General features: G+C 47.0%; 1 protein-coding gene across 1 annotated transcript; it reads left to right on the plus strand.

Moving 5' to 3' along the window:
* il4r (interleukin 4 receptor) lies at positions 1 to 26,179 on the plus strand. Its single transcript, XM_033040912.1, has 10 exons — positions 1 to 472; positions 3,723 to 3,869; positions 6,352 to 6,496; positions 11,088 to 11,233; positions 12,694 to 12,842; positions 15,478 to 15,625; positions 19,391 to 19,481; positions 21,100 to 21,178; positions 21,783 to 21,862; positions 23,072 to 26,179. The coding sequence occupies exons 2-10, from the start codon at positions 3,824 to 3,826 to the stop codon at positions 23,817 to 23,819; spliced, it is 1,632 nt and encodes a 543-aa protein (XP_032896803.1). The 5' UTR covers positions 1 to 472; positions 3,723 to 3,823; the 3' UTR covers positions 23,820 to 26,179.
* Positions 26,180 to 27,121: the final 942 nt, after the last annotated feature.

Raw genomic sequence — 27,121 nt, forward strand, 5'->3', positions numbered from 1 at the left:
CCCTTCGCTGCCATGACTCGAGGGCGCCGCCTTCTCTGTTAACTCCTGAATTCTCTGTTAACTTCTGTAAACTCCTGAAGACCAGCCCTCTCTCCTCCCTCCCCCTTCGCTGCCTTGACTCAAGGGCGCCGCCGCTTCCTATACGAGCCGCACAAATAAGGGTCTCGACCCGAAACGTCACCCGTTCCTTCTCTCCAGAGATGCTGCCTGTCCCGCGGAGTTACTCCAGCTTGTTTTATGTTTATCTTCGCACAAAGAGTTAAATCTCCGGGCCAGGCACGCAATGTATTGACTCAAGTGTCGATGTGGCTTGGCAGAGCGGGGATGGGGAAGTGAGCATGCAAATCTCCCCGGCACAACTCACTTTTTTTTCTCTCGTCTCTCAAAAATATTTTAACTTCCTCGAACAAGACCAGTCTTCGCACGGACACACACCTGGCGAGCGGGGTCATACACACCCTCAATGGTCCAGGTCAGTTTCACACCAGGGTCTCACTTGGATGGGTTTGGAGAGAGGGAGGGAGAGAGAGACAAGATTTGATTTCATCGTTTTGCTCGGAATTTATTCTTGCTTTACAAACAGGGAGCGATGTCCTCATTGCCATAATGTTCAGTAAGTCGCCAATGTTAAAACACGTACAGGACATCGATCTTTAGTTTATATATTTTAAAGTTTGATGCCACTTGTGTTAGTTTTTGTTTTGTCATTTTTCACTTTCGTTTGAGTGACCCAGGTGGGTGAGCCCCCCTCACACTATACCAGAACGTGATCGTTAAAACGTATTATTATCCCTTTTGTGAAGTCGTCGGGGTTTTCTCTAGCGCTGCAACGGGGAACTGACAGCGTGGGCAGGGGCGGCAATGTTGGAGAAACCCTCCCGGGGAATACAGGGGCGAGAGGAAGACCGCGCTGAACGGGAGCAGCAGTTCAGTTCCTGCAATAGGGAGGCCAGTATCGAGTGCAGTGTAAACGAGGAGGGAACGCTGCCCACTCGGAGAGGCAGGGTCGAGGAACGACGGTACACAAAAATGCTGGAGAAACTCAGCGGGTGCAGCAGCATCTATGGAGCGAAGAAAATAGGAAACGTTGCCTATTTCCTTCGCTCCATAGATGCTGCTGCACCCGCTGAGTTTCTCCAGCATTTTTTTATGTACCTTCGATTTTCCAGCATCTGCAGTTCCTTCTTAAACACTTCTAGGAACGACGGGGTGTAACCCACTAGATCAATAGCAGGGCTGAAGGGATGATGGACCCTTCAAGGCAAGTGTTGAGGGGGGTACTCCCGCAGATCTGACTGATTTACAAAGAGATACTCTTTGACCCGCTGAGTTACTCCAGCACTGCGTCTATCTCGGGCAATGGGAATCTTGAGGGGGTAATCACTGCGACAAACCCAGCCTCTGGCCTGCCTTAGAGTTGCAACATTTTGATTGAGGGGTGAAACTGAAAGATACGACACGGACACAGGCCAAAGGGTGGGGTAAGTCAGCGGGTCAGGCAGCATCTCTGGAGAACATGGATAGGTGACGCTTGGGTCGAGACCATTCCTCAGATAGGCCCTTCAGCCCATCGTGCCCACGCCAGTTGTCAATCACCCATTCTATGTTATTCCTCTTTCTCACCCACTCCCTACACTCTCGGTACAAATTACCGAGACCTATATACCTGCATCCCCTTTTTGCCTTTGGGGCTGTGGGAGGAGACCGGAGCACCTGGAGGAAACCCACACGCTCACAAGGAGACTCCACACAGACAGCACCCGAGGTCAGGATCAAACCCAGGTCTGACACTGGGCCAGCTGCACCATCATGCAGCCATTTGTACTGAAAGAATGCAACACCTTTAGCAGAACCTTCCTTGGGTCTCACTAGGTGTGTGAGTGTCTGACTCAGGAAGTACTATTTCTGGACTGTAAATATTGGGGGAATATTGAGCTGTGGAAAGAGCTTTACTAAGGGTTCACTGCACCGTCAGAGAGGCAACATTGCATGATCTAAAGATAGGGTGTCAACCCAAAACATCATCTGTCTATTCCCCCTTATCAGTAGAAATAAGGAACTGCAGATGCTGGTTTACACAAATGGGCACAAAGTGCTGGAGTAACCCAGAGGGTCAGGCAGCATCTCTGGAGAACATGGATAGGTGACGTTTCATGCCGGGACACTTCTTCAGACTATCTCTATCACTATCATCTTTCCTTGGACTCCGACAGCGAACCATGACCCTCAACGTTGCTGCATTGATGCAGCTTCTGTGGTCCTGTCTTGGGGACACATGGGTAGTAAGGTTTCAAGAAGGAACTGCAGATGCTGGAAAATCGAAGGTACACAAAAATGCTGGAGAAACTCAGCGGGTGCAGCAGCATCTATGGAGCGAAGGAGGTAGGTAACGTTTCGGGCCGAAACCCTTCCTATCTCCTTCGCTCCGTAGATGCTGCTGCACCCGCTGAGTTTCTCCAGCATTTTTATGTACCTTGGGTAGTAAGGTTGTTGTGTAAAATTTTTAAACTGATTTCTCAAGTGAGTAGACGCTGCCTCACCCCTCACCAGTTTCTCCAGCATTTTTGTCTACCTTCGATTTTTCCAGCATCTGCAGTTCTTTCTTTAGCAATAGGTTTCACCTTGCTGTTGTTGGGAACTGCCTGCATATCACTGCCTTATTTGTAGCATTACAACACTTGAGAAAACTATTAATTGACTGTAAAATAGATCGAATATCCTGGGAATCTAGCATAATGGCAGAGTAATTTACAAAACGTTCCTTCCTCATATTCAACTTGGGCAGCATACACCCCCCCCATGTTGCCTGGCCCGCTGAGTTACTCCAGCTTTTTGTGTCTTATCTTCCCACTGATTACTTGTGTTAGGGGTATGGGGAGAAGGCAGGATAATGAGGTTAGGAGGGAGAGATAGATCAGCCATGATTGAATGGTGGTGTAGACTTTTTTATTTTAATTTTATTAGAAGTAAGTACAGTCATATGGCACCAAAGTGCCTAATATATATTTTCATAATACATTGAAAAAAGATTAGAATAGGAAAAATAAGTTAGATAGTAAAGGATAGAAAGATGTGAAATATATGAAAGGTGTGAAATATATAGTGTGTGAAGAAAGAAAACGAGTAAATGAAGAAAGTTGAGTTACTTGAGTAGACTTGATGTGCCAAATGGCCTAATTCTGCTCCTATTACCTAATGTTTTATGACCTTACTTCAATCAATCAATCAATTTTATTTGTATAGCACATTTAAAAACAACTCGCGTTGACCAGACTTTGCTCACTTGCCAGACTTTGCCCCACCCTCACCTCTCACCCAGTTTTCTCTGCCCCTACTGCAATCAGTCTGGTGTGACATAGATTCTCCGAACAAGTAACTTTCCGCCTGACAAGTTTACTCCTCTGCCTAATTCACTCTTTTCTCTGCTTCAACAGATGTTTACAAAAAGTTTAAAACGCTTCATGCTGAATTTCAATTAAAATACTGATGGATTGAAAGGTGCTTTCTCCAGTAACTCAGCAAGTCAGGTGGCATCTCTGGAGAAAATGCATAGATGCTGTTTCGGCTAGGGACTCTTCTTCATACTGGTCCTGATCCAAATCATCACCCATCTATGATCTCCAGAGATGCTGCCTGACCTGCTGAGTTACTCCAATACTTTGTGTCTTTGTTTGTAAAGCAGCATCTTCAGTTCTTTATGTCTTTGCGTTCCTTCCTTACAGAATGGCTGGCTGCTTGCATATCACCTGCTAGAGAGGACCAGGCAAGGTGATCCAGTGTCTTTTCCTCATTGCCGTTGGTGACACAAACTAGAGGAGCAGGAATGGTGATCTGGCACCTTTTACTCATCGGCTTATGCCTCGGTCAAGGTCAGTAATGATTTGTTTTGCGTCCTATTAATGATGTCTTTATTTTATAACATTTAACCGATGGTTTTGTGCATATTGATTAGTAGGACTGGATGTTACAATCCCGAAGGTTCTTCACCACAACTGACACCCGGTATTCTTGGGGGTGACCACTAGGTGATTTTGCTACCAATCAGGACACATCTTCATTTGTGTACCTCAACATCACTGGGTGTTTCGGCCTTTTATCACAAGACACCCTCAGTCGAGGCAGGCCCACCACAGGGTGATCAGCCCTGGGTGTGTGTCTTATGGTTAGCCTCTAGATGGTCACGTGGCAGTCCAGACAGCATCTTTTCTCTTCAGCCACAGCCAGTGACTGCTTTTTCCTTCCATCGTCCTCTCTACCGCTGACTGTGGCTGGTCGGGCTCTGGACTCGAGTCCGTTGGTGGGACAGCACTTGGTTGTGCTTCGCCTGGGGTGCTGATACCCTGTGGACTGTGGTGGTTAACCTGCCACTGGGCTTCACAGAAACTTTTTCACCCAGAGAGTTGTGAATCTGTGGAATTCTCTACCTTAGAAGGCAGTGGAGGCCAATTCTCTGGATGCTTTAAAGAGAGAGTTAGATAGAGCTCTTAAAGATAGCAGAGTCAAGGAATGTGGGGAGAAGGCAGGAGCAGGTTGTGGATCATCACAGTGAATGGTGATGTTGGTTAGAAGGGCCGAATGGCCTACTCCTGCACCTATTGTCTATTGTCAGCATGCCAGATAGCATCTGTGGAGCATTGTTTCAGGTTTCAGAGTCTTCAGCAGAACCATAAGTACTAGAGAGAAACTGACTTTAAGTTCGTAGGTTTGTAGGATAATTGGCTTTGGAAAAGATTGTGTTAGTGTGCGGGGATCGCTGTTCAGCGCAGACTCGGTGGGTCAAAGGGCCCGGTTCCGCGCTGTATCTCAAGTCTAAACTAAATGATCTGAGGAAATGTCTAAGGGGAAGGATCAGAGGTGATGGAGTGGAGGACAGGGGAATGTGAGACAATAAAGTTGCAGGAAATGAAGGCACAGATTTATAATATTGCATTTCAAAGGAATTGGGAAAGATCGACAGAAATGAAAATGCTGGAAAGTTGAACAACTGAAGTTGTTGAACGTAAACATTCTACCACTGGCAATAGATGCCATTGTGGCGTGCTGCCCGGGTCTGTCCTGGGTCTCACTGTCATCTACAAGGGGCGCACATCATCGACAAGTGGTGCAGCGGTAGAGTTGCTGCCTTACAAGAGAGTTTATTGTCACATGTCCCAGGTAGGACAATGAAATTCTTGCTTGCTGCAGCACAACAGAATATTGTAGGCATAAATACAGAACAGATCAGTGTGTCTATATACCATAGACCATATATATACACATAAATGAACAGATAAAGTGCAATAGGCGGTTATAGTTCAGAGTTTGTTTGAAGTTGTGTTTAATAGTCTGATTGCTGTGGGGAAGTAGCTGTTCCTGAACCTGGATGTTGCAGATTTCAGGCTCCTGTACCTACCTGATGGCAACAGAGAGATGAGTGTGTGGCCAGGATGGTGTGGGTCCTTGATGATGTTGGCAGCCTTTTTGAGGTAGCGACTGCGATAGATCCCCTCGATGGTGGGGAGGTCAGAGCCGGTGATGGCCTGGGCAGTGTTTACAACTTTTTGCAGCCTTTTCCGCTCCTGGACGCTCAAGTTGCCGAACCAAGCCATGATGCAACCGGTCAGCATGCTCTCTACTGTGCACCTGTAGAAGTTCGAGAGAGTCCTCCTTGACATATCGACTCTCCGTAATCTTCTCAGGAAGTAGAGGCGCTGATGTGCTTTCTTTATAATTGCATCAGTGTGCTGGGACCAGGAGAGATCTTCGGAAATGTGCACGGCCAGGAATTTGAAGTTCTTGACCTGGGTTCGATCATGGCCAGGGGTGCTTGTCTGTATGGAGGTTGTACGTTTCCCCCGTGACCTGCATGGGTTTTCTCCAGGATCTCCGGTTTCCTCCCACACTACAAAAGCGTACAGGTTTGTTGGCCAATTGTCTTGGTATAATTGTAAATTGTCCCTAGTGTGTAGGATAGTGTTCGTGTGCGGGGATCGCTGGTTGGTGCAGACTCGGCGGGCCGAAGGGCCTGTTTCCTCACTGTATCTCTAAAACTAAAAAGCTAAAAATTGTATCATTGTGCTGATTACAAGGAACTGCAGATTCTGGTTCACAAAAAAAAGACACAAAGTGCCGGAGTAACTCAGCAGGTCAAGCAGCGTTTCTGGAGAACATAAATAGTTGACAACATGTTTAGGAAGGAACTGCAGATGCTGGTTTAAATCGAAGATAGACACAAAATGCTGGAGTAACTCAGTAGCATAGGCAGCATCTCTGGAGAGGAGGAACGGGTGACGTTTCGGGTTGGGTTGGTGACTTCTGTAACAGGGCGTCAAGTGAGAATTACCTTTGACTGACACTATTATTCATTGACAGGCCATGAGGCTGACCAGTTAAAGGACCTTGAGTGCTTCAATGACTACATCCACGAGGTGACCTGCAGATGGCCCGTCACACCTGACACAAACTGTTCAACTGATTGTGTTCTCTACTATCGGAATTCATCATTGAAATTTTACAAGTAAGTACCGGCAGACCTAAAGAGACATAGAGCATAGAAGGTGGCTATTCATTTTGAATTGATTGAAAGGTAGAACACTGAAACAGACCCTTCGGCCTGCTGTATCCATGCTGTCCATCGATCACCCGTTCACACACTAGTTCTATGTTATCCCACTTCTCTACACTCTCTACACTTGCATCCACTCCCTACACTTGCATCCACTCCCTACACTTGCATCCACTCCCTACACTTGCATCCACTCCCTACACTTGCATCCACTCCCTACACTTGCATCCACTCCCTACACACTAGGAACAATTTACACAGGCCAATTAACTTACAAATCCACATGTCTTTATAGCGCTTACAGCAACCTAGGTTTGATCGCGACTACAGGTGTGGAGTTTGTAGGTTCTCCCTGTGACCTGCGTGGATTTTCACTGAGATCTTTGGTTTCTTCCCACACTCCAAAGACGTACACGTTTGTAGGTTAATTGGCTTGGTATAAATGTAAATTGTCCGTAGTGTGTGTAGGATAGTGTGAATGTGCGGGGATTGTTGGTCGGCGTGGACTCGGTGGGCTGAAGGGCCTGTTTCCGTGCTGTATCTCTTAACTAAAATTGAAGCAAAGTCCAAACCCTGGTCCTAATAGTGACCTCAGGGAAACTCCACTGGGCACTTCCGCAAGTCTGAGAAACCACCCTGGTGTTTCCTGCCACCAGTTTCCAATGCATGACGTTACAGCCCATTTTATTCCATGGCTTTCAATCCTGATGCCAACAGTGTGGAAGTCCGTACGTGCTACATCAACCTCACTCCCCTCATCGACCTACTCCGTTACTTCATCCAATGATTATTGAGTTAGTTGGGCTTATTTTACCATTAATAAATCTTTGTTGGGTTGCTTTAATCATTCCACACTTGGCTCACCGAGTCCGAGCCCCGCACACTCACACTTGTCCAGGGACAATTTTCAATTCAACCCAGCCAATTAGCCTGTACGTCTTTGCAGTGTGGAGGGAAACTAGAGAACCTGGAGCAAACCCACGTGGTCACGGGGACTACAAACTCTGTACAGACAGCGCCCGTAGTCAGGGTCGAACCCGGGTCTCTGGCGCTACAAAGCGGTAACTATGCTTCCCAATTCTGATCCTGTACTTTCTATTGTTTCTACACCTTTCCCCGCTGTGGACATTGACTGGTCTTTAGCTTTTTCAACAAGGCTGTAATATTTATAATTTTCCTGTTCTCGGACACCACTCAGGGCCTCTGGAATTTGCCCCTTCATTTCACTCAGTAAACTGGGAAGCATCCCACCTCTTCCAAGGGATTTAAACTCTTTTAAGTGCAGGTAACAAAATAGTGAAAGGAATAGATCGGGGAAACGCACGGAATCGAAAACCAGAGGACATAGGTTTCAAGTGATAGGGGGAAGATTTAATAGGAACCTGAGGGGTAACCTTCTTACACACAGGGTGGTGGGTGTGTGAACTAGCTGCCAGAGGAGGTAGTTGAGGCAGGTGCATTCGCAACGTTTAAGAAACAATTAGACAGGTACATGGATAGGACAGGTTTAGAGGGGTATGGGCCAAACGCAGGCAGGTGGTACTGGTGTAGATGGGACATGTTGGCCAGTGTGGGCAAGTTGGGGTGAAGAACCTGTTTCCACACTCTATGACTCTATAACCTCTCCAGGAGCAACTCTTCACCATTTTCCCGCCCATCCCAAATCTCATACTCGCCCTTCTCCTTCCCCACCCATCAAATTGCCTTCACCCTTCCTCTGTCCACCCTACATCTCAGGCTCCTGTCTCACTACTCCACCTCCCCAATCTCAGTCCTGACGCAGGGTTTTGATCTGAAACGTCGACCATCCCTCCCTCCCTCCCTCCCTCCCTCCCTCCCCACAGATACAGCTCAACCCGTTGAGTTCTTCCAGCGGGTTATTTGTTGCCTCAGGTTGTAGCATCTCTGGTGTTTCGACCGCATCTTGCTCTAGCTGAGGCTCCAGACACTCTGCTTGTAAAGGTGATGTAAAGGTTTTTGTTTACACACCTCAGCATTCCCTTCCTGGTAGTTATACAATACAAAGGTAAGTGTGGTTGATGAATCATGCCAATCAACCTACGTCAGTTAATGTACAACTAATCCACCCACACACAATGTCCTGTGTGGACCTTTAATACAGTCATCTGTCCCTCCCACGTCCCTCAGAATTGGAACAGTCTGTTATAAAATTAAGAAAATTCTCTTTACTCTATGCACCGGGGTGGCAGGGTGGCACAGCGGGAGAGTTGCTGCCTCACAGCGCCAGAGACCCAGGTTCCATCCCAAGTACGGGTGCGGTCTGTATGGAGCTTGTACGTTCTCCCCGTGAACCGCGTGATTTTCTCCGGGTTCCCCGGTTTCCTCCCACACTCCAAAGACGTACAAGGTTTCTAGGCTAATTGACTTAGGTAAATTTGTAAATCGCGGCTGGAGTGTGTAGGATAACGTTAGTGCGCGGGGATCGCTGGTCGGCCCGGACTTGGTGGGTGGGATACTGTTTCTGCACTGTGTCTCTAAAGTAAACTAAACTTTTATTTGGCTGAATCAGTAGTAGGAGTAGACATTCTGTTTGATCTCTAACTGGCCTGGCTGCTCCTCTCACAATCCCTGTCCTGTTCGTATACCTATTGTGTAATTTTTTGATATCCCATGAATTGCCGCAGAGCTTTTCCCCACATTCTTTCTTTGGCTTTAACTTCCCCTGGAAATCCACTTGATTTTTACTTGTATTAATGACCTACCAAAAGTTTTTAAAAAAAACTTCTCTAGTTTAATCTCAGTCTCTCTGATCCTAGGGGTTATGTGCCTTTAACTTCTCATTGAAATCTACTTAGTCACCACCTCAAACATCTCCACCTTAAAGGCCACCCATTGCTCAATCGCACCTTTGCCAGCCAAGTCTTCAATGTAGTTTAAGCAGGCCAGGTTAGTTCCGTTCCCATTGCTCTGCAGTTGGCCCTTTGCCGGTTACAATTTTATCCACCCATGCAACTGAGCTCAATACAGGTTGAAGCAACTGATTGAGGTAAGAAAGCATGAGCATATTTCATAGAGCAGAGAACAGGAACAAGCCTGTCAGCCCTCAAGGTCCATGCTAAACATGATCCCAAGATAAACTCATCTCATCTGCCTGCACATAATCTGATTCCCTCCATATCCATGTGCCTATCTAAAAGCCTCTTAAACACCACTGTCATATCTGCCTCCACCACCATCCCTGGCAGCATGTTCCAGGCACCCAGCACCCTCTGTAAATAACTTGCCCCGCACGTCTTATCCCCTTCTCATTTTAACGCAAAACCCTCTAGTCTTTGACCTATCCACCCCCAAACAAGGCTCTGACTGTCTACCTTATCTATGCTTCTCATTATTTTATATACTTCTATCTGGTCTCCCCTCCAATCTCTGGAATCCCAGAGAAAACAATACAAGTTTTTGCAACCTCCTCTTGGAGCTAATACCCTCCCTATTCCAGGCAACATTCTGGTAAACCTCTTCTGCACCCTCCCCAAAGTCGTCACATCCGTCCCGCGATGCGGTGACCAGAATTGTACGTGGTACTCCGAATGGAGCCTGGCCAAAGGCCCATAAATCTGTGACATTACATGCTCATGCTTGTACTCAATCCCCCAATGCAAATGCCTTCTGGTATCAATGAAAGCCAGAGAAACCTTTATGTTCATAAGTTCTAGGCAGCATAATTAGGCCATTCGGCCCATCAAGTCTACTCCACCATTCTATCATGGCTGATTTATCTTCCCCTCTCAAACCCATTCTCTTACCCCTGAGACCCGTACTAATCGAGAATATATCCATCTCTGCCATAAAAAATATCCATTAACTTGGCCTCTACAACCGGCTGAGATAAAGAATTCCACAGATTCACCACCCTCTGACTAAAGAAATTCCTCCTCGTCTCCTTTATAAAGGTACATTCTTTTATTGTGAGGCTGCGGCCTCTGGTCCTAGACTCTCCCACCAGTGGAAACATCATCTCCACATCCACTCTATCCAGGCCTTTCACTATTCACTTTTGTCGGTCCGTGAGGAAGTCCTGTCTGATTTCTAGTTTTGAAAACCTTGTGCCTGTCTGAAAGGAGATGGTAATGTCTTAACTGACACATTTCCCAACTAGGAGAGCAGTGCTCAAACTGAAACAGGGCGGACTTGGGTCTGACGCTCCAGGAACTTGGGCAAAAAAGAATAGGTGCAGCAACACATGGGTGGCACGGTGGTGCAGCGGTAGAGTTGCTGCCTTACAGTGCTAGCGACCCGGGCTTGACCCTGACTACGGGTGCTGTCTCCACGGAGTTTGTACATTCTCCCCATGACCTGCGTGGGTTTTCTGCGAGATCTCATGTTTCCTCCCACACTCCAAAGACGTACAGGTTTGTAGGTTAATTAGAGTGGTATAACTGTAAATTGTCCCTAGTGTGTGTAGGATAGTGTTAATGTGCGGGGATCGCTGGCCGATGCGGACTTGGTGGCCCGAACGGCCTGTTTCTGCGCTGTATCTCTAAATGAAAAAATATATATTTCAGTGCCTCTTTTTCTTCTTTAGCAACACAGATATTGTTGATCTTCCGGATTCGGTTTGCCAAGGCAAGTTCAAGGAGCAAATTTTGCAAGTTATGACTAACCATAAGATAAACGTCTACTGCAAACGACATCTGAACCTCTCCAAAGATATCAATTCTTCAAAAACCAGTAAGTCGAAGACTGTCCTGATCACTTTAAACAAATTGCTACTCTGTGAATTGGTGCTAGCATATGCAGAAAGTTATTGGTGTGTTATTACCCCTTGTATGGATTCAACTTTATTTTATGTTTAGTTTAGAGGTACAGCCTGGAAACAGGCCCTTCAGCCCACCAAGTCCGTGCTGACCAACGTGCACACTTACACTATCCTAAACACACTGGGGAAAATTTACAATTATGCCAAATGAATGAAGCTGCAAACCAATACTTCTTTGGACTGCGGGAGGAAACCGGAGATCCTGGAGAAAACCCACGCAGGTCACGGGGAGCACGTACAAACTCCGTCCAGACAGCCCCCGTAGTCTGGATCATACCCGGGCCTGTGGCGCAATAATGCCCCTGTCGCACTTAGGAAACCTGAATGGAAACCTCTGGAGACTTTGCGCCCCACCCAGGGTTTCCGTGCAGCTCCCGGAGGTTTTTGTCAGTCTCCCTACCTGCTTCCACTATCTGCAACCTCCGGCAACCACCTGCAACCTCCGGGAACCGCACGGAAATCTTGGGTGGGGCGCAAAGTCTCCAGAGGTTTCCGTTCAGGTTTCCTAAGTGGGACAGGGGCATAAGGCTGCGGCTCTGCCGCTACAGGAGTGTCACTGCTCTGTGCTTGGATGCAACTACCTGGCTGTGCTCCAGGGGTTAATTCTGGGTCATTGCCCAATGAGTTAGTATTCATGGGTGACCGACTGGCAAGAGGAGGTACATTGGAGTTGATATCCACACAGAAAGGAACCAGTCAGATGCCACAGTGGTGCAGCAGGTAGTGCTGGTGCCCCACAGCTCCAGCCATCCCAGGCTCAATCTTGACTGCACGTGCTGTCTGTGTGGAGTTTGCAAGTTCTCCTTGTGACCACATAGATTTCCTCCCAGTGCTCCGGTTTCCTCCTACGTCACAAAAAATGGACCGATCGGGAGGTCAGTGCTAATCGGCCACGGTAAATTACGCCCCCCTCCACCCCCTCCCTGTGTTGGTGGGCGGAGTTGATAGGTGGGCAGGTGAGATTGAATAAGCTACAGGGAGAGAAGCGGAGGCGTCAGAGCCGGCACAGTCTCGATGGGCAGAGCGGCCGCCTTCTACACGGTGGGAAATATGCAAGAGTCAAACATTGAGACCATGGCAAATATTGTGAGCCCTTCCTCAGTTGACTGAGCCCTCTGAGCCTCTGGCTACAATAGTTTGGGGCTGAATGCTGGAATGGAGGCCACAGGTCATGTCAGGAGACGATAGGCAGTGGGGAGGGGGGGGGGGGGGGCGGAAGGCAGGGGTTGAAATTGAGTGAGGGACTGGATCCATTTTTGCATCCGTGTTTTTAAACTATGTAAGCTGTTTGTGAAATGCTTATTTTTCTTAGCTCCAGCTTAATTGTGCTTCTGTCATTCCCCCTCAATTATTGTCTCACTTGTTTTTCCAGTCAAACCTTTGGCTCCGTACAACCTCAGAGTTAACACGTCGCTGGACAAGGAGGCATTTCTGACCTGGGTGGACTGGTACATAGGTGGAAATATTCAGACACCTCTGGAGTATCAAGTTGCTTGTATGAAGACAGGAGGAAATTGGAAGGTTCGTGGTTCAACTTCAGAGTCGGCATCCTTTAAATCTGTTGTTTCAGTCTTCCCAGGGACAAAAACACAATCCTGCAAATGACCTAATCTTAAAATAGTTAGGTCAGACAGATTTTGTGAAAAGAGAAACTAATGCCCCTGTCCCACTTAGGAAACCTGAACGGAAACCTCTGGAGACTTTGCGCCCCGCCCAAGGTTTCCGTGCAGTTCCCGGAGGTTTTTGTCAGTCTCCCTACCTGCTTCCACTACCTGCAACCTCCGGCAACCACCTGCAACCTCCGGGAACCGCACGGAAACCTTGGGTGGGGCGCAAAGTCTCCAGAGGTTTCTGTTCAGGTTTCCTAAGTGGGACAGGGGCGTAAGGAGATGTTTCAAGTGCCAATCAGTGTCAAGTGCCTGTGCATCTGAGGCTGCAAGAAGTTGCAGAGAATTGTGGATGCAGCCCAGACCATCACACAAACCAACCTCCCGTCCATTGACTCCATTTACACCTCACGCTGCCTCGGCAAGGCCACAAGGATCAGTCTCACCCTGGCCACTCCCTCTTCTCCCATCAGGCAAGAGATATAGAGGTGTGAAAACGCACACCTCCAGATTCATAGAAACATAGAAAGTAGGTGCAGGAGTAGGCCATTCGGCCCTTCAAGCCAGCACCACCATTCAGTATGATCATGGCTGAACATCCAGAATCAGTACCCTGTTCCTGCTTTTTCCCTGTGATTCCATTACCCCCAAGAGCTATATCTTACTCTCTCTTGAATACATCCAGTGAATTAGCCTCCACTGCCTTCTGTGGGAGAGAATTCCACAGACTCACAACACTCTGGATGATAAAGTTTTTCCTCATCTCAGTCCTAAATGGCCTACCCCTTATTTTTAAACTGTGACCCCTGAGAAATTGTGAATATTTTTCCTGCATTTAGCCTGTCCAACCCCTTAAGAATGTATATGTTTCTATAAGACCCACTAAATTCCTTCTAAATTCCAGTGAATTTTAGCCCAGTCGACCCATTCTTTCATCATATGTCAGTCCCGCCAGCCCGGGAATTAATGTAGTGAACCTTCGCTGCACTCTCTCAATAGCAAGAATTGAATAAATGTGATGGATGAATTCAGGGACAGTTTCTTCCAGGTAACTGAACCATCCTGCCAACCACTAGAGCAATCCTGAGCTATTATCTACCTCATTGGTGACTCTCAAACTATCTTTAATTGGACTTTATCTTGCACTATCCATTCTTCCCTTTATCACCTATCTGTACACTGTGGACGGCTCGATTGGAATCGCGTGTTGCCTTTCCGCTGACTAGTTAGCACACAACACAGGTTTTTCACTGTACCTCGGTACACGTGACAATAAACTAAACTAAACTAAACCTTTCATCAGGAATGGTCGGTTTTAAGACACTGAGAAGCAGGAAGGTTAGGAGAGGTTGCAAAGAAAGGTCTACGATAGGATGATGACAGAGATTGAGTAAGGAAGCAAGGAGTGCGAGAGGCTGGAACTCCCTCCCCAACAGCATCGTCAGTATGTTGAAACATGGAAAATAGGTGCAGGAGTAGGCCATTCGGCCCTTCGAGCCTGCACCGCCATTCAATATGATCATGGCTGATCATCCAACTCAGTATCCTGTACCAGCCTTCTCTCGATACCCCCTGATCCCTTTAGCCACAAGGGTCACATCTAACTCCCTCTTAAATATAGCAGGGGGGCCTCTAACCTTCTGTTGACGGGTCGATCTTACCTGTTCGCGGCAGGCCTCCTCGTCGGGGCGATCAAGCTCCTGCATTGGGGGAGGGGGAAATCTCAGCTCCCCTGCGCTGGGCGATCTGACCCCGGGTCGGGGCAAGTCGAACATCGTGCGGCTTTTGCAGCTGACGTGACATGACAATAAACTAAACTGAACTAAATAGAAGGCAATGCAGATGTTGGAATATATCTCAACGGCTGCATGAGTTCAGGAATGAGACACAAAAAACTGGGGTAGCTCAGCAGGGCAGGCAGCAGCTCTTGAGAGAAGGAATGGGTGACGTTTCGGGTCGAGACCCTTCTTCAGACTGGTTAGGGATAAGGGAAACGAGAGATAAGGACGGTGATGTGGAGAGATAAAGAACAATGAATGAAAGCTTTGTAAAAAAGTAACAATGATAAAAGAAACAGGCCATTGTTAGCTGTTTGTTGGGTGAAAATGAGAAGCTGGTGCGACTTGGGTGGGGGTGGGGGTGGGGGAGGGAAGCCAGGTTGGCACAATTGGCTGAAGAGTCTGGGTAGTGACTGCTCTGCCTTGCGTGATGCACTCACCCAGTGGTTAACATAGAAAATAGGTGCAGGAGGAGGCCATTCGGCCCTTCGAGCCAGCACCGTTGTTAACTCAGACTGTTGGACAGTAAACTAATGGTGAGAGAGATGAATGAATGAATTTATTACCACATGTGACAAGTCACAGTGAAATACTTTGCTTGCATACCCAAGGTATACAAATAGTCGCCACATAATGGGCGCTTTATTGGAAACTAATGATAAGTGTGTGCAGGAATTAATGTGCTGGGCGCAAGTGTGGGGCAGGGGCTGATGGAGACTGTGAGGGTTGAATTTTGGCCAACCTCTGCTGTTGTTGGTGGTTTTGACGTAGGTCTTCACGTCGACCAAGCAGAGAATGATGGTGCTGAAGAACCTGTTGGACCCCGGCTACACCTACCACATGAAGGTCCGATGCAGGCCAACATTCTACTACGATGGTGTGTGGAGCGACTGGAGCCCTGAGTGCCAGTGGAGTTATGGTAGGTGGTGTACGCATTGCCCAGCTCTTATTTCCCTTGCCCATGATTTATGGGCATCCTAGAAAATAATCCATGCATCGCTGGTGCTGTGCCAACGGTCTGAACTCAGAGACTCCATTCACAGACCTCTCCATCTCGCATTCCTCCTTAAAGATGCTCCTTAAGGAAATACCTCTTTCACCAAGCTTTTGGCTCTTTGCTGTCATTTGCAAATGGTGCCCAATTTGGCTTTCGTTTAGAGATACAGCGCAGTACCAGGGCCCCACTAAGTCCGCGCCAAATAGCGATCCATGTACACTAACACTATCCTACACACTAGGGAGCATTTACAATTTCCGAAGCCAAATTAACCTACAGACCTGTACATCTTTGGAATGTGGGAGGTGATCGGAGCACCCGGGGGAAAAACCACACGGTCACGGGGAGAAATAAAAAAATTCCGTACCGACAGCACCCGTAGTCAGGATCGAACCCGCGTCTCTGGTGCTGTGAGGCAGCAACTCTACTGCTGTGCCACCGTGCCGCCCTGCATTGATGACAATCCTGCAAAGAATGTCTAATGTTAAAGCTGCTGTATAACTGAAAGTGCTGCTATATGTAGTGACAACTCAAAATCCCACAATCTAATATCTCGGGCTGTGTGGAAATTTCAGACGCATCGCGACACAGGACTGGTGGAAGTGAGGGGTATGGGACATGGCACACATGGTCCATAGGGTTAAAATATCGATCAGCTATTCTAGATTTTTTTTTTGATGATAGGGGAATCAAGGACCAAAGGGTTAATGCAGGAACGTGAGCGCTGAGGGAGAACATCAACCATGATGGGGGAGCAGAGGAAGAGGGGGCAAATGGCCTAGCCTCATCTTCCATCTGGCATCATTGCAGCAAACTGGACCCAGTACACAATGCAACTGGTTTAGTAACCAAAGATTCCTCCTCCTCACCGGAGCTTTCTGTTTCAATTTGCTCCTTTGTCCCTCTGCGTGCCAACATTTAAGCTAATTGTTATCTTGCCAATCTTCTTGTCAACCTTCCCTCTCCACCCCACCCCTCTCTGTAATTCAAAACACGTTTGGCCGCTTCCATTTGCAGTTCTGCAAAAGGGCTGTGCAGTGGCACATTTGTTGCCCTACAGCGCCAGAGGCCCCGGTTCGATCCTGACTATGGGTGCCGTCTGTACGGAATTTGTACGCTCTCCCTGTGACCGCAAGGGTTTTTTTCCGGGTGGTCCAGTTTCCTCCCACATGCCAAAGACGTACAGGTTTGTAGGTTAATTGGCTTTGGTAAAAATCGTAAATTTTCCCCAGTGAGTAGGATAGTGCTAGTGTACGGAGATCGCTGGTCAGTGCAGATTCGGTGGCTGAAGGGCCTGTTTCCGTGCCATATCTCTATGAAGTCTAGAAGCTCTTGACCTGAACTTCAACTTAACTTCTTCTGCGCTGACACCACCTGACCTGCTGAGCCATTCTGGCACTTTCTGCTTTTGATTTGAATTTCCAATGTGGCCAATTTTGTTGCACCATCACTTTCAACGCAGCACGTTAAGGGTAGAGGAGGCTACACTTGACTTAGGTTTTTGAGAGAACAGCATGAAGGATCAAGGAGGTTAGCAGGGTTGATGTTTAGTTTAGTTTAGAGATACAGCGCCGAAACAGGCCCATCGGACCACCGAGTCTGCACCGACCAGCGATCCCTGCACAATAACATTATACTACACATACTAGGGGTAATTTACACTTATACAGTTGACAATGGGTGCAGGAGTCGGCCATTTGGCCCTTTGAGCCAACACCGCCATTCAATGTGATCATGGCTGATCATCCACAATCAATAGCCCGTTCCTGCCTTTTCCCCCATATCCCTTGACTCTGCTATCTTTAAGAGCTCTATTTAACTCTCTCTTGAAAGCATCCAGAGAACCGGCCTCCCCAGCCCTCTGAGGTGGAGAATTCCACACTCACAACTCACTGTGTGAAAAGGTTTTTCCTCATCTCCATTCTAAATGGCTTACCCCTTATTCTTAAACTGTGGCCCCTGGTTCTGGACTCCCCCAACATCGGGAACATGTTTCCTGCCTCTAGCATGTCCAAACCCTTAATAATCTTATATGTTTCAATAAGATCCCCTCTCATCCTTCTAAATTCCAGTGTATACAAGCCCAGCCGCTCCATTCTATCAACATATGACAGTCCCACCATCCCGGGAATTAACCTTGTGAACCTACACCGCACTCCCTCAATAGCAAGAATGTCCTTCCTCAAATTTGGAGACCAAAACTGCACACAATACTCCACCAAGCCAATTAACCTACAAGTCTGTATGTCTTCTGTATGTCTTTGGAGTGTGGGAGAAAACCGGAGATCTCGGAGAAATCGCAAGCGGTCACGGGGAGAATGTACAAACTCCGTACAGACAGCACCCATAGTCGGGATCGAACCCAGGTCTCCGGCGTTGCAAGCGCTGTAAGGCAGCAACTCTACTGCTGCGCCATCGATGTCATCCACATGTATTTCAGACGAAGTTACAATGTGGGACTTAGCTTGGTAAAGGAAGGAATACAGAGACTTTTCCCAAGATTGGGGAATCAAGACCTTGATGGCTAGGAAAGAACTTCAGATGCTGGTTTAAATCGAAGGCAGACACAAAAAGCTGGAGTAACTCAGGGGTACAGGCAGCATCTGTGGAGAGAAGGAATGGATGATGTTTCGGGTCGAGACCCTTCTTCAGACTGATTTCATTTTGGGTCGAGACCCTTCTTCAGACTGATCTGGATGGCATTGGTTTAACATGAGAGGGCAATTCTTTAACAGGAACCTGGGAACCGTACTATATACACAACACATATGTTCCATCCTCTTCACTCATAGGATGGTATGCATATTGAATGTGTTACCAGAGAATCCGGTTGAGGCATTTACAATGCCAAATTTTGCAAGTCATCTGGTCAGGTACAGTTTAAAGGATGACAGTTGAATCTTGTATTCAGCATTGTTGCCAATAATGTGTCCTCCTGACCTATTCGACACTTAAAGCAGAGTTTTCTGTAAATTCACTTTGTACTTCTGTGTGTAGTTCATACCCCGTAGTTTCCCCTGGGTGACCCAGTTTCCTCCCACGCCCCAATGATGTCATCGAGTCATAGACATGTGCAGGTGTGTATGTTAATCGGCCTCTATAAATTGTCCCTGGTTGGCAGGAAGTGGATGTGAAAATGGGACAACAATAGAATTAGTGTGTCCAGGTTAACATGGACTCAGTGGGCCGAAGGGCCTGTTTCCATGCTATATCTTTCAATATCTTTCAATCAAACTGTGCGGAGGCTGCTGGAATGAAGGTGCAAGAGGAATCTGACTTCAAGCTGAAGACCTGTATGTATTAGGAGATATGGGATAAACTGGGGCTGTTGTTAGAGAAGAGGAGATTAGGAATGGTTTATAAAATAAAGAGATGTGGATGGTAAACAGGAAGGCCCTTTTGGCCTTCATATGTAAGGTTATTGAATTAGTGAATCCGGATTCAAATGAATTGGTTGAAGGATTAGATTGTTTAACCCAAAGATGAGTGAGATGGTGAGAGGAAGGTCACGTTTCAACTGATCCAGATGAGCTGATGGACTGTGACCCCACACGTGGAGATAGCCTCACCACCTCTTTCCTTGCCCGTGCTATAATTTTCCCTTTAGCAAAGAGCAGTCCCCCCCCCCCCCACACTGAATTGTCATTTCAATATCCTGTATTTTAACATCCAGACCTTTCTTTTCAGATTCGTCGAATTGGATTTCAGCCACAGTCATTGCCCTTGTGTGCATCTGCATCCCACTGCCCATTGCTCTCTGCTTTTATGGCTTCCAGAGGTAAGTGCTTATCAGACTTTCGATGCAGAGTAACATTTCGATCCATCCTTTGCCATCAAACACTCCCAAGGTAGAGACAGCTCAGGAAAGGCACAAAGTGCTGGGGTAATTCAGCAGGTCAGGCAGCATCCATAGAGAACATGATAGGTGACATTTCAGGTCAGGACCCTTCTTGGCTAGTTACAGAATAAAGCTCCCTCTACATGGTATCGTCACACACTCCCAGGGCTGGGAAAGCACAGGGTAGATATAGGAGACCCCATGTGCCAGCTTTCATTGGTATGTTGGCAGTGGAGAGAGTTATTAGCTTCACATTCCTGCATGCTAACATCTCCAATGTCCTGGGTTGGTCACATAGAGGCAACTGTGAAGAAGGCATGCCAGCGCCTATACTTTCTTAGAAGGTTAATGAGATTCTGCAAATCGTTGAATACTTCAAAAATATTCATCAGATGTACTGTAGAAAGTATCTGGGCTGGTTGCATCATGGCCTGGGGTGACAATTCCAACACATTGGAAAGCATTGACGGCAGAGACTGGGGTCCATCGTGGACACAGCCCTTCACCATCAAATCCATATTGATGATGTGCTGCTTTAAGGCGGCAGTACCTATCATGAAGGATCCTCTCAGTCTAGACCATGGACACATCTTGCTGCTACTGTTGGGCAGATGTATAGAAGCCTGAAGCTACTTCCCTACAAATAAGTTTCTTCCACAACCTTGACCCTGCCTCGGCAACAGAATTCATGTGTAGTTTATGTTTTGTGCGTTGCCTACGTTCCTGTGACAACGCAAGCAAGATTTTCATTGTACCTCCACCAATATCAATGGTGAGGAGGTCAGCGCATGTGATGGAGCGAGCTGTGTTCTACCGCTCTCTGTAATCTCTTTCATTCCTGAGTGTTCGAGTTGCCGAACCAGGCCATGATGTGCTCTCCAGTCAGTGTGCTCTCCACCACACACATGTGGGACTTCAATGGAGTATACGTCGGCATATGTGATGAGCTCCTAAAAGAAAAATCAGGTTAGGCAAGGACCCTGGCTAGCTGCCAGCTCTGGTGGAAATGACCTATTCTGAGGAGAAGAGGTTGGAAAACCTATGGCCGCATTTCAGCTCAGCTTGACTGAGAGGTGATAACAGAATAATATAATAATATCTTTTATTGTCATTGCACAAAGGTGCAGCGAGATTTGGTATGCAGCTTCCATCCAATGTCATAACTTAAACAACTAACATTTAGATACCCAGAGAAACATGATTTATAAAACAGTAAAACAGTATAAAGTGGAAATAGGCCAGTGCCGGGTCGATGTGCGACGTGACCATCCAAGGGAGACAGTTCATGGGGGTGGGGTCACTCAGCAGGGCCGGTTCAGAGCAGCGATACCTCTAGGGATGAAGTGGGCCCTTTTGATGCTGGCCGGCCGCCCTGCAGCCTGAGAAGTGACCACGAGGTGGGCCCCAACAACGTTCTCTCCCCTCCCATTTCCCAGACGTTGGTGGGTTAAAGGCCCTGCATACGATGGGTGGTGTCCATCATAACGGCAGAGGGAGCAGGAACAGGGAGGGGAGAGCACATCAGTGTTAACCCGGTCTCGTCTCATCTCCCCTCTAGGGTAAAGAAGTCCTGGTGGGAGAAAATTCCATCGCCCCTGAAGAGCTCGGTGTCGAAGCAAACTTTCAACAAACCCCAGGTATCGTATCGGTACAGCTTTGATCACTATTAGCCCCACCTTGTAGGTGAACACCAGCCACCACCCCAGTGGACTGGGCTGCAACCGCACCCTTCCTCTCCCGTCAGATACCACCCCTCCCTTTCCATACCGCTTGTCCCATTCCCAGATACCAACCCCCTGCTCCACACAGCCTGTCCCATATAGGACCACTACTCCCTAACCTAACCACACAGCCAGTCCATTCCAATGCCCTCACCCACATTTAATTAGTGCGGGTGTCAGGGGTTATGGGGCAAAGGCAGGAGAATGGGGCTGAGAGGGAGAGTTAGATCAGCCATGATTGAATGGCGGAGTAGACGTGATGCGCCGAATAGTATAATTCTGCTCCTGGACCTTATGAACACTTTGGCCCATCATCAGGTATCACCCCATCCCTCGCTCACCCTCACAGCCTGTCCCATCATCAGATACGTCCTCTTACCTCTTCTGCAATGGAGGAAGGAGGGACAGCCACTGTTAAATTGCAGGAAATGTGTTGTAAGTTGTAGACTGATGACTTTAATTAATTCCGCCCAATTTACCCAGAATCCGAGCCTAAATTGTGCCTGTTTTTGTGACTCAGGTGAATGGATTCATATTCAGTGAGAGCAAGATTGATGACTGCAAAGTGGAGAAGATCTCGTGCATGACAGAAATACCATGGTGAGTTGCCCTGGTGCTGTTCGAGGCCTTGAACCAATCTCCTCAGATCTTGCTTTCCAATTACACTACATGATCTGCACATCAACCTCGGTCAAACTTCGCCACTCCTGGCAGGATCACTTTATCAACCTGGTGTAAAGGCCCCAGGGAACGTAAATCTTTGATCAGTCCATCTCCACCCTATTGCAGATCTTCCCTCCATTCTCTCCAGCCCACCTCTTTAGTTTAGAGACACAGCGCGGAAACTGGGCCGCTGTCCCACCGAGCCCGCACCGCACATTAACACTGTCCTACACACACTAGGCACAATTTCCTTTCAGAGCAAGCAATTAGCCTAGAAACCTGCGCGTCTTTGGAGTGTGGGAGGAAACAGAAGATCGCAGAGAAAACCCCGTGCAGGTCACAGGAAGAATATACAAACTCCGTACAGAAAAGCACCCGTAGTCAGGATCGAACCAGGGTCTCTGGCGCTGTAAGGCTGCAACTCTACCGCTGCACCACCACTGCACCTTTGTCTACAACTTGTTTTTCCCCTATGTTTACCCTTTTCTTCTGAAGAGTTCTCTTTGTTGCTCCCTCCTGTTGAGACCCGCCTGGTATTTATGACAGATTTCGTTTTGCGCTCAACTGTAAAAGGCACTTTGAATGTTCGGTACCGAATCTGCCTGAGCCATCATCGATCTCACTTGGAGAATCTTACTCAAGGGACTGTTTATGGAGGTTGAGGGAGTATTGTTTCCACAGATAGATGTCCACGGGATGCAAAGGCACAGCCTTGGAAACGAGTCCGACCTGTTGAATGTTGAATGTTAGATGCAGGAAGATTGTTCCCGATGTTGGGGAAGTCCAGAACAAGTGGTCACAGTTTAAGGATAAGGGGGAAATCTTTTAGGACCGAGATGAGGAAAACATTTTTCACACAGAGAGTGGTGAATCTCTGGAATTCTCTGCCACAGAAGGTAGTTGAGGCCGGTTCATTGGCTATATTTAAGAGGGAGTTAGATGTGGCCCTTGTGGCTAAAGGGATCAGGGGGTATGGAGAGAAGGCAGGTACAGGATACTGAGTTGGATGATCAGCCATGATCATATTGAATGGCGGTGCAGGCTCGAAGGGCCGAATGGCCTACTCCTGCACCTATTGTCTATGTTTCTATGTTCGGGTGTTTTGAATGAAAAGTTGTAAAGTTGTGCTCTTTGTTTTCTGTTCAGGGGGAAGAGCAAGGTTGGAGAGAGCTTGGCTGAGCCGCTCGGTGACCCTGCCTCTCAACACATGATGACGGGCACCGGGTGCGAAGAGAAGAACCCTTTTCCACACTTCCCGGGCTTCGGTTTCCCGGTGCTGACGGACCTGCCCTCCCTTTTCCCGCTGCCCATCGGGAATTTGTCGCTGGTTCCCTCGGGCGCACCGGGATATTCCTTGTTCAACGGCCTGGCCAAGGACCAGTGGGCGGAGGAGGAAGGCGGCTACCGTCCCTTCGCCGACAACGGAGATGGAGGCCCCCCGCTGTCCACATACTCGCTGAGTCCTGGGCTTGGCAGTGAGGCAAGCGGGTCGGCCGGCTACCAGACTTTCAGCAGCAGTGTGGCCAAGCCCTGGGCTGAAAGCGAATGGGACAGCGGTGGGCAGCGGAGCTTGGAGCCCCTGTTGCCACCAGTGAGTCCGTGCAGCATTGAATCATCAGAATACATGGCCTCCGGCAACCAGACCTTCACAGCGAGTGGCGAGGTGTTACCAAGCAAAAGTCACTGGGCCGCTTATAATTTCACCCTTGCCGATGGGCCAGACTTCTTGTTGCACCCCTTCCCACCGATCCCCGAGATTCGAGTGCAGTCCTCGCCCTTCCTGCTCAACGTTCCGGGAAAACGGGAATGCCAGGAACTCCCTGCCACTCACTGGGGACCAGGCCCGACACTGAATCTGCTTCCCTCTCTCTACCCTCCTGGGAGGGTTACATGAAGCCAGACCTGGGCCAGGCGACGGTGTCGGACTGTCGGCGGTGAATGAGCCTCGTAGGATTTAGTGTACGTTAACTAAGAAATCAGACTCTGAAGAAAGGTCTCGACCTGAAACATCACCCATTCCTTTACTCCAGAGATGATGCCTGACCCGCTGAGTTACTCCAGCATTTTAAGTCTAACTATGTCATTATTCTGGTTTAACAGATTACCAACATAAATAAAGGAAGATGGGTTTAAGAAATTTGATAATATAGGGAAGAGAAAATACTCTCCGGCCCTTCGACCCATCTATGTCCAGTAACCTGCTTGCCTGATGCCACTCTAATACCTGCATTCAGTAAATTATGTTGAACATTCTTTGCCAATCAATGCTGAAGCCAACATCCATGTAAACAGATTGAATTTAAAATCTAAGACCGCAGTCTTAAGAGAAAGTTTTCGGCGTTTCCCAAAATATTTTGAGTACAGCAAACCAAGAAATGTGATGCTCTTAATGGAACTGTCTTTACTGACCAGAAGAAGGAGCCCTTGAGTCAAGTAGTCGCTTGGTAATCTTTAAAACATGAAACAATATTGGAAATACTTGTTGGGTGCTTTTTATAAAAGTACTTTTCTCAAAAAATAGTATATTCTGGACCTTCCAATAATAATGGTTAAGTTTACCAGGAATTGGTTTAGTCTAAGTCGCAAGTGTGGCTTCTTGTCAGCGATCACCACCTAGTGTCAGAGAAATTGAACCAAAAACCACGTGCCTGGGAGAAGCGGGGAGAGGAAGAAGATGGAAAGGACAGGTTTGTGGGGAGGAACATAAACGTGCGGGTGGGGAAGAAGAGAGAGATCAAGTTAGAGGTAAAGAGAAGGGGAGCGAGATGTTGAAAGAAGGGGGAGAGTGGCAGAAATGAGAAAGGAGTGAAATGGCGAGGGAACTTTGAAAAAAAGAGTGGAAGAGTAATAAAAGGGATGAGGGCCAGAAAGCGACTGAAGGGAATGAGGGAAGGGACAGAATGTAGAGAGAGGGAAGAGTGAGGGGAATAAGGGCTAATGCAGAGTACTTGTGGAGTGTTCCCTCCAACTGAAGCTCTCAATTGTGGTGGGGATAATGAAAGGTTCAGCAGGCGTGCTGATTGAAAGGGCAAACATGCCATTGATGAGGGAGACCTCGTCATTATTCCGCTCCACCATGGACCATGTTGTAAATGTGCCTTTCTCTGCAAATCTGTGAAAAGTGAACTGCAGGTTTTTGACAAACTATTCTCTTGTAAAGTACTCCAAAAGTGGCATCTTTAGCAAAATTATATAGACGTTCATTTTTGTCATGTGTACTGATAGTGAAAAAAATGTTTTGTGTGCTATCCAGGCAAATCATTCCATGAGTACATCAGGTAGTGCAAAAGGGAAAATAAACAGAGCAGTAGTGTTACAGCTTTAGACAATGCTTTGATGAAAATAAATACCCGCCACAATAATGCAGATTGGGAATTTATCCATAGGGAATGCGAGAACCATTCTTGTGTCTAACACCAGGGGAAAAAGCTGTTCTAATATCTACAATGTATGCTTTCAAGGATGTCTTGTACCTTCTGCCCAACGGGAGAATAACCTGGGTATAAGATCTCATTGATTATTGTTGACTATTTTCTCGAGGCAGCATGTAGATGGGATGGAGAAAGGTTGGCATATGCGATGGGCTAGGCTGTGTTCACAACTCTGCAATTTCTTGTCTTGGGCAGAACAGTTGTCACGCCAAACTGTGATATATTCGGACAGGATGTTTTCTATGGTGCATGTGTAGAAATTGGTACGAGTCATTGGAGACATGATGAATTTCCATAGCCCTGAGGAAGTAGAGGCATCAGTGTGCTTTCTTGGCCATGGCATTATTACGATTGGACCTAGACAAATTGTTGGTGATACCTAGGAAACACCGAGGAATCTGAAACACTTATCTCAACTTCACCACATTGATACAGACTGGGTAGGGTGGGTACTCCACCCTGCTTCCTGAAGCCAATGACCAGCTGCTCCATTTTGCTGACGTTTAGGGAGAGGTCGTCGTGCTAAGCTCTCCGTCTCCTTTCTTAACCCAGTTTTTGCATTTTTGAGGTCTGGCCAACTACGGTTCGCTACTTGTTCATGTACAGGGAGTATATGGGAAGTATAGTAAGCAGCTGAGAATGCAGCCTTGCAAGACACCAATGGTGAGACTTAATCACAGAAATAGCAGTCTCCTACTGGCTTACTCACCCATCATTAATGCAACATCGGAATATAAAAACTATTTCCATATGTATATTGTCACTTCCTCATTTATGTTTTCTCATTGCTAATGTGTTTAAAAAATAAATACTTTTAATTATTTAAAAGTTTCAATATAAATCTCATTAATTTTGTGTCAAGCAAAATATATGAAAAGTTTGTTAAAATGTTCTATTCCTTCTTTTGCTGTCCATGAGAATACTTTAGTGTGATGTGACGCTCAGCCAGCTTAATGATATCCTCACTGTTGGGTCCAACCGATCCTTTTGAAGAGTCATCTTCAGTCAACTGAAGTCAGGCAAGAGGAAGTTTGCACCTCAGAAACATGTAGCTCTATTGAGGGCATCGACAGCTACTGTCTCTAAAATCCTTATCACCCAGAATTAACTTTGGCGAAGACCCAATAGTGCATGGGATAGCCCATAGAAAGACAAAGAAGCAGGCACAGGAAAAAAATGTAAAAGAGTCTGAAAATAGTGTAGACATCGACGCTGAGAAAGCAAAAAGCTGAGGGAAAGGACAGAATAAGACGCGGAAAAAGATGCACGAAAAGGCAGACATGTAATTGGAAAAAGGACAGGGACACGGAAAGAATGAATCCACAAAAATGCAGAAACACAGTAATGCAAACAAATCTCAGAAAAAGATGGAATAAAAGGAACAGAAATATTGCATTAAAAGGTAGAAATATATCAAAGCAAAGTAAAAGCATAAATACATTGCACAAAAGTCTTAGAGAAACATTAAAAAAAATTAGCGGAAATAGACACGAGGAGGATGAAGAGACAAAGAAGAAACAGGGAAAGATTGTCCAAAATAGCTAAAAACACCCAGCAATCACTGAAAAAGACACATTTGTAACTAGATGCAGAAAACAAACAAAATGTACAAGAAAAAGCTACAAAAATGCAAGAGTGAGGACAGGAAGACAAAATATAGGCAACAAAAAAAAAGAATGACAGAAAAAGACAAAAGTTAAAACAATGTACTTACACAATATGTTCAAATAAAGACAGGAAAAATATCACGAGTGCATCTTTTTGG

Source organism: Amblyraja radiata, chromosome 22 (assembly GCF_010909765.2).
Source record: "Amblyraja radiata isolate CabotCenter1 chromosome 22, sAmbRad1.1.pri, whole genome shotgun sequence".
Taxonomy (NCBI): Eukaryota; Metazoa; Chordata; class Chondrichthyes; order Rajiformes; family Rajidae; genus Amblyraja; species Amblyraja radiata.

What these genes read in the sequence shown, in the direction of transcription:
- il4r (XM_033040912.1), top strand. Translation starts at nt 3,824, where the DNA reads ATGGTGATCTGGCACCTTTTACTCATCGGCTTATGCCTCGGTCAAG. An exon ending in TATCAATTCTTCAAAAACCA is followed by an intron (nt 11,234 to 12,693) that starts GTAAGTCGAAGA and finishes TTGTTTTTCCAG; the next exon opens with TCAAACCTTTGGCTCCGTAC. An exon ending in AGACAGGAGGAAATTGGAAG is followed by an intron (nt 12,843 to 15,477) that starts GTTCGTGGTTCA and finishes GTTTTGACGTAG; the next exon opens with GTCTTCACGTCGACCAAGCA.